Source organism: Prenolepis imparis, unplaced genomic scaffold (assembly GCF_030444845.1).
Source record: "Prenolepis imparis isolate NDT839.2.m4 unplaced genomic scaffold, iyPreImpa1.0 SCAF_7, whole genome shotgun sequence".
NCBI classification, from domain to species: Eukaryota; Metazoa; Arthropoda; class Insecta; order Hymenoptera; family Formicidae; genus Prenolepis; species Prenolepis imparis.
In genome coordinates, this window is record NW_028141165.1 from 15,669,461 (window position 1) to 15,680,700 (window position 11,240).

Below are 11,240 nucleotides of genomic sequence, written 5' to 3' on the forward strand. Positions count from 1 at the left end.
TGCATTGGTTGGTTTTTTGGGTGGTTGCGTGGGTGGGCAAAACCCACGCAACCACCCACATACAATGTTTTGGAACACCCTAAACACATTGGCGTAAATGGCGTAAAAATCTGTAAAAAAATTATTTTCAGGAAAACATACCCTCCTCTATGAGAAAAAAAAAATTTTTTTTAAAATGAAAATAAACCCCACAGCAGCCACCCCCGAAAAATTTGCAACATTTTGGTACCTGTTTCACAAAAATCGGTCCACAAATGTGGAAGGAGTTCGCGTACATACAGACAGACAGACGGACGGCACTTATATATATAGATCAGTCCAGCAATAGCAGGAGGAGGCATGGATTGGAATGGATTGACGAAGAAATTTGATTAATCGCGCTAATAACACGGCGGCTGATAATTCGAGGCGAGGTACGCTCATTAGTTTTACCGGAGCAACCTTGGATTTGCCAGCGATTAAGGAAATCGTGGCACGTCCGGATTTTGAAATGACCTTCAAATACACGACTGCTGAGTAAGCATATGAGGAGGCATCGGAGAATCCGTGCATCTCGCAAAGAGCCGAATCGGATTCGTGGGCGATCCAGCGGGCAATGGACAAGCCATTGAGCGCAGATAATTGCGTATAAATTTTTTGCCATTTGCACAAATGTTCAGAAGGGAGGTCATCGTCCCAATCCAATTTTAATTTCCACAGAAGTTGCATGAAAATCTTTGCGGTGATAGTGACTGGAGTGACCCATCCGAGCGGGTCAAACAATCTAGCGATGGTGGAAAGAACCGCTCGTTTTGAATGCGGAACTTCGGAAGCGCACGCTACTTGGATTTGAAAGACATCGGAGGCTGGGATCCAACTAACTCCAAGAATTTTCAAATTTTCATCGCTTTGTAGGGTTTTATCACACGCCAAACCATGATTTTCCGGATCGATATCTGACAGTAGAGTCGACGAGTTACTGGCCCACTTACGCAGATCGAAACCACCTCGCCGCAGCAACGCCGTGAGTTGGTCGCGTTTTTGACGAAGAAGCTCGATGTTATCCGCGCCGAACAGAACGTCGTCGACGTAAATATTGTGTTGAAGAATAGGAATTGCTAAGGGAAACTCGTGTCCTTCATCATGCATAAGCTGTTTTAAGACGCGAAGCGCCAGAAATGGAGCAGAAGCCGTTCTGTATGTCACGGTGAGCAACTGAAATTCACGTACCGGGCCGGACGGACTTGTTTTCCATAATATTTTTTGATAGTTAGCGTCGCGTGGGTCAATCCGAATTTGGCGATACATCTTAGTGATGTCAGCCGTATACACGTATTTCGACTGCCGCCATTTGAGTATGACCGAGGGTAACTCTGTTTGGAGTTTGGGACCCGTGAGCATGTGATCATTTAGGGATGTTCCGTTCGTAGTAACGGAAGAAGCGTTAAAAACAACGCGCAAGTGCGTTGTCTTGCTGCTTTCCCGGATAACCGGATGATGCGGAATGAATACGTCTTGTTCGCGAGGATCATGATAGATCGGCACCTCCTTCATGTGTCCGAGAGTTTCATTATTCTCGGAGAAATTCAGAATATTCTTGCTCTTGCTCATGATGAGCTTGAAGACGTCGAACTAAATGATTCAGTACCTTTTCCGCCTTCGACCGAGATTGGCCGATATCAATGGGGGGCCCCTTTTTAAAGGGTAGACGAATCATGTAGCGACCGTCATGACAGCGAGAATAATTTGACTGAAAATGCAGTTCGCATTGTTCGTCATCAGGATGTAGGGCTTTAGAGCCGGGAATGTCTTCCACTTCCCAGAATCGACGGAGCTCTTTGTCAAGCGTTAACGATTCGACTTGATCCGATAGAGATAGATGTGCATTCACCTCTACTGGGTAATCATCGTAGCCCGACGCGATTGTTGAAGTAAGAGATGAGATATATGACGACGCGATAGGTCCGGAAATGATCCATCCAAAGACGGAATGTTGCGCGATGGGACGTCCGGGTGCCCCTTTGCGCACGCCCTTTAAAATTATTTCGCTATATAAATCCGCACCGATTAGAATCTCAATGGGATCTGCGCTCATGGGGTTATGATCTGCCCATTGGAGATCCGCGAGATGGTCGAACGTCCCGCCGCTATCGACGCGTTTCGGTGTATACGCGGTCAATGATTTTAATATTAGAGCGATTATAGAGAATTTGGGAGTAGTTTGATTCTGGGGAGAAATTATAATCTGCGCGGCATGTCGATAAGTGCCTGCATTTACTCCGCCGATCGCTGAAATTGAGATTGACGTACGAGTTCGTGTAACCCGTAATTTTTGTGCGAGATTTTCAGTAATGAAGGTCATCTCTGAGCCCTGGTCAAGCAAGGCTCTAACGGTAACTGTGCGGCCGGACGGCGTGCTAACGGAAACCCATGCGGTAGCCAATAAAACATGTGACCGTGTATGAGAATTAGACGACGCGTACAAAGAATGTATTGGCTTGAGTGTTGTGTCAGTCGGGTTTTCCGCTTTGCTCGCCGAGGCGACTGGTTCGTCTTGCTTGTTCGAGTCCGAGTCAACATGGAGCATGGTGTGATGCCTCTTCTGGCAAAGTCGACAGGAATATTTACTTGTACATGCTTGAATCGAATGATTTTTACTTAGACAATTAAAACAGCGCTTTGACTGCTTGACAAGGTCTATTCGTTGACTGGGACTCTTACTTACAAATTTCGGACATACATGCAGATAATGCTTAGCTTTACACAACGTACAACTCACGGGAGTTTTCGCGGACGCAGTGGCACTGTTAATCTTTTGAGCACCGTGATTTTTATTCGTTTTATCGGACGGAGGAGTGGGAGGCTTCAGGTCTTCGATTGCGCGGATTCGTATTTCCAGAAACTTATTTAAATCGTCGTACGACGGGGGAGCTTGATCTTCGCTAAATTTTAAATTCCATGCTTTACGAGTTATTGAGTCGAGTTTTTGGGAGACGATGCAGACCAGAATGTCGTTCCATTGTTCTTCTGGAGTACGCTTGAGATTTTTTAGAGCGGCGACGGCGGTGTTGACCTTGTCGCGCACCGATTGTAAATCAACAGCCGCTTCACGAGGAACCGATTGCAAATTTAACAATGTCGACATGTGAACATTAATTAATCGTCTTTTATTTTCAAACCGTGCCTTTAACATATTCCACGCAATTTCGAAATTATCGGCAGTGACTTTGATATTCTTAACGCAGTCGAGAGCACGATCCCTCAAGCACGACGTGAGAAAATGCATACGGGCGAAATTTGAAAGATCTTGATTGTCAATAATAAGCGAAGAAAAACGATCGCGAAAGCTCTCCCACTCATCATATTGTCCATTGAAAGGCGGTAACTTGATCGGTGGTAAATGCGAAAGCGAGAACGCGGACGCTTGACCGACCTGTGAATGTCCTTGATCGAAGGACTGATTTGGACTCACGTACGGCTCGATCTCCTCCAGACACTCCGCCATGTAGTCGGATGCACTCTGGTAGATTTCCTCGTGAGCTTCGTACTGATGTTCCTTGAAATAGTCTAATGCTGGTTGATTTGCCGCTGGAATCGTCGTCCGAAGAACAAGATGTCCGGCCTGAACTTGTATCCATGTTTCCTTGAGCGAGCTCATTCGATTGCGAATTTTCGCGGCCGTCATATTGTGGCGTCCGATTTTTTTAAAGTTCTCCAGAGAACGTGTGATGGTTCGCAGCAGCTGTTGCTGTTTCTCCAAATTTTCGTTCATTGTGATTAATTTTCACCCGCCGGCGATGTTTCGCACGATCGAGGCCCTCACTTCGATCCGGCTCGAAGGACCAAATGTTGCGTATTCACTCAAGGACGCCTTGAGGTTGCGCGAATGCCGGGTCTGTACTAGATTTAGCACTCGAAGCGAGCGTTAACGCACGTCGATGGAATTCCGGGTGAGAGACTGACGTCACAAACAATAACAAAAAAAATAAAAGAAGAAAGCAAAGACCGAGTTGAATTTGGACTCGATAACACTTTAATTGTAATTTTCACACGAGACAACGAATACAAAAAAAAAGAATAAAGAACACAATTAGAATTGAAATTCGGTTGATGGTCGCTCACAGCCGAATAAGAACGCGGACCATTGAGATTTGTTAATATCGTGAATAACGAGTATGGTCGCCTCCAGTGATAAGCATTCAAGTGGTCGCTCGGAGATCTTGATCTCGCACATTACCTGCGTCATTAACGACGGAAATCTTGCCGAGCCCGAATATGGCGGACCCTACGAACGGAAATCTTGTCCACGCGCGGCGGAGATCTTGACCGCGTACAGGATGCGAGTTCGCGAACGCGATGAATGCACCACTCACTAGAGGCGGCTGATCACCATACTCGTCTCACTCTCGCCTGCCGTCGAAGTCCGAAGTTTCCGCAGATGAAACTTGTGAATGCGAGTTCGAAATAGTTGACTCACAACCGATAGAAGGATCGATTTAGCGTCGGCGATGAACCGCGAGACGGCCTAATAACTCTCACACAAGATCGGAACTGAACCACCGCGTGGCGGATGACCTCGATGAGATCGAATTCCGCGAGAACGACTCGCCTTTCGTGTCGTGTGATAAAGCGTGATTAGTTAAACTGGGAGAGCTGTTCGCGAAACTTCTAACACTCGGGCACGCGGCAAGCGTCTTGTTGTTCCCAAGGTCGAGACGGAAGAGAGCGAAGCATCAGCCACGAGGTGGTTCGTTTCCGTTGCTCCGATAGTAGGGGAACGCGAAGATCTAACGCTCGGATTGGCTCGCGAATCTATCGAGTGGCGCATTACCCAAATCGTCGCGATCGCGAGTTCTGCGCGTGTCGTTGCGTTGCGCATTGAGCGGAATTGGAAATTACGCGTGCGCTTCGGGCTCTCGGGCCTCGCGGCGCGCGACGATTGGGCAAAACGGATTCTTGCTGATGTCGCTAGTTCATCGGTGCCGGGCTTGAACGGTCAAGGACGTACTCGCGAGTGTCGGTACCCGCGGTTACATTTTTATCTTAGTCTTAACTCTAACAAACAGCGTTAACACAAAAATCCTAACTTTAGAGTGCTTTTTAACTGTGAATCCCCTCACCTCTCACAAACCAGGGTGCTAAAATACTAGACAAATAGGTTTGCGTGGAACCTCGCTTTGCGTGGAAAAGTGTATACATGGAAACAGTGGCCCCCCTGCGGGGGGCTCCACTACCAAAAAACTGGATACATAGGTTTGGGTTAAACCTCGCTTTGCGTGGAAAGTTGCAAACCCATGTGGAATCTCGCTTCGCGTGGAAAAGTGTATGCGTGGAAACAGTAGGTTCCGCCCCCCTGCGAGGGGCTCCACTACCAAAAAACTAGACAAATAGGTTTGCGTGGAACCTCGCTTTGCGTGGAAAGTTGCAAACCCATGTGGAATCGTATATGTACTGCAAAGTACATGCTTAGATGGGAAGACAGATATAAGATTTAGAGTCCATCGTTTTTGTCGAAAACTATCACTCGTACGGTAAAACTGAATAGGACATAAAATGTTTATCTCTGTGAGATCTAAAACTTTTGTCTAAAACATTTATCATGATTTTCCGTATTTACTCAGATAAGCGTAAAAAACTATAATTTTTATAGTTTTTTCATGGTTTTCACCATGAAAATCAAATAGTCGCCAATTTTCACTATAATATTCATAATCAGCGCGTAAGAATACTGAGTTTCAAAAAAATCGGGGGTGAGTACTTTTCGGAATTACATCCATATAAAGACAAGAGATAATGTAAACGACAGTGTAAACCAAACTCTGATACAAAAGAACATACGTCGAACGATCGAACACAGAATTACCTTCGCGACAAGCTTAAGTCCGAAATCTGCGCATCGACATGATAGACGAATACGAGAGAATAGCCGCGACAATACAGATAGATTTTAACAACCGGACTCTTAAATCGCGATCGTACGGAAGATCGGGTCGGCGGTGAGACTGGAGAGTAATACGATATCGTTGACGGTGATCTGGCACCTCTGTAAAGTTAGCCCCACGTTTTCAAAATTTGAAAAAATGAGCATAGTTCTGATTGCCCCCCAAAGAGTTCTAAAGTTCTCTATCAATTATAAAAAGAGTTCCGTTGATTAAAACAGTGAAAACACTGGGGGGGGGCAACTTCACGTTTGTGCAACTTCAAAGTGCTTTAACTTTTTTATCTTCAACTTTAGTGCTTTTATTCATAAGGATAATTGCTAGAACTCTTCGGGGGGCTACCAGAACTGTCAAGAAAACTGCCAATTTCCAAAAAAAAATTTATTTTCGAAAATTCTCGATTCCGCGACTTTGATCGACGAGAACTTTTTTATTTCGCATCGTAGTGCTTCGAATGCTAATAGTTTTCTTCAGAACTCTTTGGGGGGTTGCCAGAACTGTCAAGAGAACTGCCAATTTCCAAAGAAATTTTTTATTTTTGAAAATTCTCGATTCCGCGACTTTGATCGAGAACTTTTTTGTTTCGCATCGTAGCGCTTCGAATGCTAATAGTTTTCTTCAGAACTCTTCGGGGGGCTACCAGAACTATCAATAGAACTGCGGATTTTCGAAAAAAATTTTTAACCCTAGGGGACTGATAATTTTCGAATCCGCGCGACTTTGATCGACGAGAACTTTCTTATTTCGCATCGTAGCGCTTCGAATGCTAATAGTTTTTTTCAGAACTCTTCGGGGGGCTGTCAGAACTGTCAATAGAACTGCCGATTTTCGAAAAAAATGTTTACCCCTAGGGGACTTTGAAAATTTTCGAATCCGCGACTTCAACCGGCCCCAACTTTTTTATCTCGCATCGTAGCGCTTCGAGTGCTAATAGTTTTCGTCAGAACTCTTCGGGGGCTGCGGGCGTCCGCAGAATTTTTTGCAGGGAGAGGGCATATCACTTCCAGATTAATTGAAAAAAAAATGTATGCTTTAATATTTTTACATCTTTTAGTATTAAAGCTTTCTCACCGCGACAAGGTAGATGTAAATCGAGAAAGGTTTTTTTTTTTTTAAGTTATTTTTATAATTTTTTTGTATTTTATTTTTTAATTTTATTTTTTTTTCTTTTCAGAGTGTTGCATGTGTCTGTTTGCCTCCCCTTGCGGAGGCCTATGGGGGCTGTCAGAACTCTCGACAAAACGGCCGGTTACCGATCATATTTTCACCTCTATCGGATTTTGAAAAATTTTTGTCTTGTAACTTTGACTGGCCAGAACTTTTGCATCACTTCCAGATTAATTGAGTGAGAGCCGGGAAGAGCCGGGAGAGCCGTACTGACAAGTAGCGCACTACGCTCTCCCCACTTTCCCCGGCTACGAGCAGACCCGATATAATTGTGTCGTAAACACGGCAAGCTCTAGACTGGATTTCGCTCGCTGGACGGAGTACATGCCACACGCATCCGTGTCTGTTTTCTTGCTCAAACACGACACAGAGAATAGAGATAGATTTCTATCGCGAAAAAGGAGAAAAAGGAAGTCAACTGTATTTTTAGTCGAGTAATCTGGCGCGTATGTTTCTTTTAAAAATAACATATTAAGAGAAAATAAAATTAATATTGCAATTAATATTAATATAATGTATAAAAGTGTGTTTTTTCTTTATATTTTGAAATACTAGTATCAAAATGTACGACAAAGGAAAATTATTTGACATTTTGACAAATAAGTATTATAGAACTGTAGATGACGACGGAAAAGTATTTCCGCCAAGCCATCAAATATTTATATATAAAAAATCCCTATTCTGTCTGTCATTGAATTGATCGGGTACTTTTCGACATGCTAGAAACACCAAATTTCGCATGGTGATAGAGGTCCACCTTCAGGTAATGGGAAAATTTTTGAAATCTTAAATTTCGGTCCAGGGGCCTTATTGCGCCATAAGATTAACATGGGATATAACTTCAATCTGGCCTAGGAGACAAAAAATTTGGTACTGACAGAGGCTAACGTAAAACAAAACGGAAAAATCGGAAAACCCAAAATTTTTATTCAGGGGCGCAGCCAGGGGCCTCTAATTCTGCCGTAGGGGTTTACATGAACAGGGTGTCTCCCGCGGTGCTGGAGACACCCAAAGAAAAGAAGGAAGTGGCAGCAGCAGCAGCAGACACAGTGACTCCCGCGGTGCCGGAGCCACTTATGGAAGTTGCCATGGAGGAGGCTGTTCTAATTTCACTATGAACGTCAGCCTCCTCCAGGCAAACCTGAATCACTCCAGGAGGGCGCAAGACTTGTTTATGCAGACCCTCCTGGAGTGGAATTGTGGATTAGGGATCGCCTCCGAGCCTTACCGAGTGCCGGACAGTCACCCATGCTGGGCGGCCAATGGTAACGGCTCGGTGGCGGTCACGTGGAGGGACGTGAACGGCTCCCCTCCCTGCACTAAAACTGGGGAGGGGGCCGTTTACGTCTCGGTAGAGTGGGGACCCATCGAGGTCGTGGCGTGCTATTTGTCCCCAAATACGGACTCTGCATAATACGAGCAGTCGCTGGACGGGGTAGCGGCCTTTGTCAGAGGCAGGCTGCCCCGCCCGGTGGTTGTGGCGGGAGACTTCAACGCGAAATCCACGCGTTGGGGCTCCCGCTGCACTGATAGGAGGGGCAGAGTCCTGGAGGACTGGGCGGCGGCACTCGGCCTGTGTTCCCAGCACCCTCGTCAGGCCGCAGGGGGAGTCCGTCATAGATTTGACATGGGCTTCCCCAACTGCGGCCAATCCCATTAGCGATTGGCGAGTGACAGATCAAGAGACCCTCTCTGATCATTTATATATCAGGATGAGGGTCAACGTCGCCCGCTAGAGGGTGATTGGTCGCCCCCAAGGAGAAGCACAGTCGCGACCACAGCGATGGGCCCTACGTAAGTTGGACCCGGATAGACTAAGGGCCGCCGTTCTCTCGGCGACCTGGCCTGGCGCAGAGGTGCCAGAGGATGTGGAAGGCCAGGTGGACTGGCTCGGGAAAGTCATAGAGGAGGCGTGTAACTTCGCCATGCCCCGAGCCAAGTCCGTGCCGCGCAGGGCGGCGTACTGGTGGACTGCCGAAATTGCGAAACTACGCCGCACGGCGGTCCAGGCCAGACGCCGCTACACTAGAAGTAGGAGGCGCGGCAACGCCGAGAGAGTCGCCGAAGAGCTAGAGCGGTACAGGCAGGTGAAGTACCAGCTCAGCTCGGCGATACGGCGGGCCAAGTCTGGAGCTTGGGATGAGCAGCTGCTCTCCCTTAACTCGGACCCATGGGGGCGCCCATACAAATTAGTAATGAACAAACTGAGGTATTGGGCGTCCTCAGTGACGGAATCCCTGGATTCTCGAGGACATAGTGTCCACATTATTCCCGAGGGCCCCTGAAGAATTCCAATATTCAAGGGGCCCATCGAGTGGCAAGAGGACCTGGAGGTTACCGGGGATGAGATAGCCGGGATCATCAAGAGGCTGAGGGCCAGAAGTAATAAGGCCCCCGGCCCGGACGGTATTCCCGGCAGGGTCTGGGTGATAGCTTTGGACATCCTATCCGGGTTCATAAGGCAACTGTTTACAAGTTGTCTACGAGAAGGGTACTTCCCCCCAGTCTAGGAGAAGGCCAATTTGGTCCTCATCCCGAAGGAGGGCAGGCGGGAACTCTCTCGGCGTACAGGCCGATATGTTTGTTGGACGAGGCGGGAAAGATGTTAGAGAGAGTGGTGGCAAACCGTCTCGTCCAGCATCTTAAGGAAGTGGGGCCCAACGAGGACCAGTTCGGGTTCCGCGAGGGACGATCGACCACAGATGCAATTCTCAGGGTTCGGTCCTTCGCGGAGTCCGTTACTGAAGAGGGGGGGTGTTGGTGGCTGTATCACTAGACATAGTGAATGCCTTCAACACCCTCCCCTGGGGTAAGGTCATGGACGCGATGGAGTTTCATCGCGTCCCTGATTATCTCGTGGGGGTTATTGGGTCCTACTTTCAGAGAAGGGGCCTGGGGTACCGCGACAAAAGCAGTACCCAACGCCTGAGGGAGGTGTACTGCGGAGTCCCGCAGGGGTCAGTTTTGGGCCCCCTGCTGTGGGACCTCGCGTACGACCGCGTTTTAAGGTCTGCCCTCCCCTCCGGCTGTAAAGTCGTCTGTTACGCAGACGACACGCTATTACTGACCGGGGAAAAGGACTGGGGGGAAGCGAGAAGATTAGCAGAGATGGCAGTGGCGCGCGTCGTGCGCTCTATAAAGGACATGGGTCTGGGAGTGGCCCCTCGGAAGACCGAGGCGGCCTACTTTCACAACGGGAAATGTGGAAGACCCCCGATGACCCATGTCCTAGTGGATGGCGTCCCCGTCCACCTCGGTCCCAATATTAAGTATTTGGGACTCTTGCTGGACGGAACTTGGAAATTCAGGGATCACTTTGGTCATCTGGCGTTGAAGGTTGATAGGGTAGCGACGGCACTGAGCCGTCTGCTCCCAAATTTGGGAGGGCCGGATGACCGGGTGCGTCGCCTATATGCGAACACCGTCAACTCGGTGGCGCTCTATGGAGTGCCAGTCTGGGCGGGCGCCGCGATGGCCACCAAGCATATTAAGGACACGCTATGGCGTGTCCAGCGAAGGGTGGCCATTCGCGTCGTCCGCGGATATAGGACGGTGTCGCATGCGGCGGCCATAACACTGGCGGGCATGCCACCCATGGAGCTCGTTGCTGATTCGTATGTCGAAGTATACCGGCGGCAGCACGAGCTCCGTGGGTTGGGAGTGCGGGTAACAGCCAGGGTTAAGGGCATCCTGAGGATCCAAGCCCGACGATAGATGACAGGGAAATTTCATGAGTACCTGTCAACTGCCCCCCCATACCAACTCGGGGCACAGAGTCGTCGGGGCCGTGAGACCTAAACTGGAAGAATGGATGGAGAGGACTAACGGCGGGACGTCATATCATGTTACACAGGTGTTCACCGGGCACGGTTGCTTCGGTGAATACCTGTGTAAAATAGGGAAGGAGCGTACGACGCACTGCCATCACTGTGAGGAGGACCGGGACTCCGCGCAACATACTCTAGAGTTCTGCTCCGCCTGGGCAGAGGAGCGCGGAGTCCTGGTAAATATTATAGGTAACGACTTGCATCTGCCCAGCATCGTTGAGCAGATGCTCGAAAACGAGGAAAAATGGAAGGCGGTCTCCTCCTTCTGCTTCAAGGTTATGACGCAGAAGGAGGAGGCAGAGAGGGAACGGGAGAGACGGGGGAGACG

At 48.3% G+C, this 11,240-nt stretch overlaps 3 protein-coding genes across 3 annotated transcripts; 1 reads left to right on the forward strand and 2 right to left on the reverse strand.

Annotated features, from left to right (window-relative positions):
- Positions 1–300: 300 nt before the first annotated feature.
- Positions 301–1,533, reverse strand: LOC145938242 (uncharacterized). Its single transcript, XM_083041735.1, has one exon. The coding sequence runs from the start codon at positions 1,531–1,533 to the stop codon at positions 301–303; it is 1,233 nt and encodes a 410-aa protein (XP_082897861.1).
- Positions 1,534–1,549: 16 nt separating this feature from the next.
- Positions 1,550–3,751, reverse strand: LOC145938243 (uncharacterized). The gene has a single exon (XM_083041736.1). It carries the CDS (start codon positions 3,749–3,751, stop codon positions 1,550–1,552), a length of 2,202 nt encoding a protein of 733 aa, XP_082897862.1.
- A 4,448-nt stretch (positions 3,752–8,199) lies between these two features.
- On the forward strand, positions 8,200–9,370 carry LOC145938244 (uncharacterized). The gene is made up of 2 exons (XM_083041737.1): positions 8,200–8,436; positions 8,822–9,370. The coding sequence occupies exons 1-2, from the start codon at positions 8,200–8,202 to the stop codon at positions 9,368–9,370; spliced, it is 786 nt and encodes a 261-aa protein (XP_082897863.1).
- Positions 9,371–11,240: the final 1,870 nt, after the last annotated feature.

Coding starts and splice junctions, on each gene's coding strand:
- LOC145938242 (XM_083041735.1), bottom strand. CDS start 1,533: ATGAAGGAGGTGCCGATCTATCATGATCCTCGCGAACAAGACGTATTC.
- LOC145938243 (XM_083041736.1), bottom strand. CDS start 3,751: ATGAACGAAAATTTGGAGAAACAGCAACAGCTGCTGCGAACCATCACA.
- LOC145938244 (XM_083041737.1), top strand. CDS start 8,200: ATGAACGTCAGCCTCCTCCAGGCAAACCTGAATCACTCCAGGAGGGCG. Junction 8,437..8,821: donor AGGGGGCCGTTTACGTCTCG/GTAGAGTGGGGA, acceptor GTCGCCCGCTAG/AGGGTGATTGGTCGCCCCCA.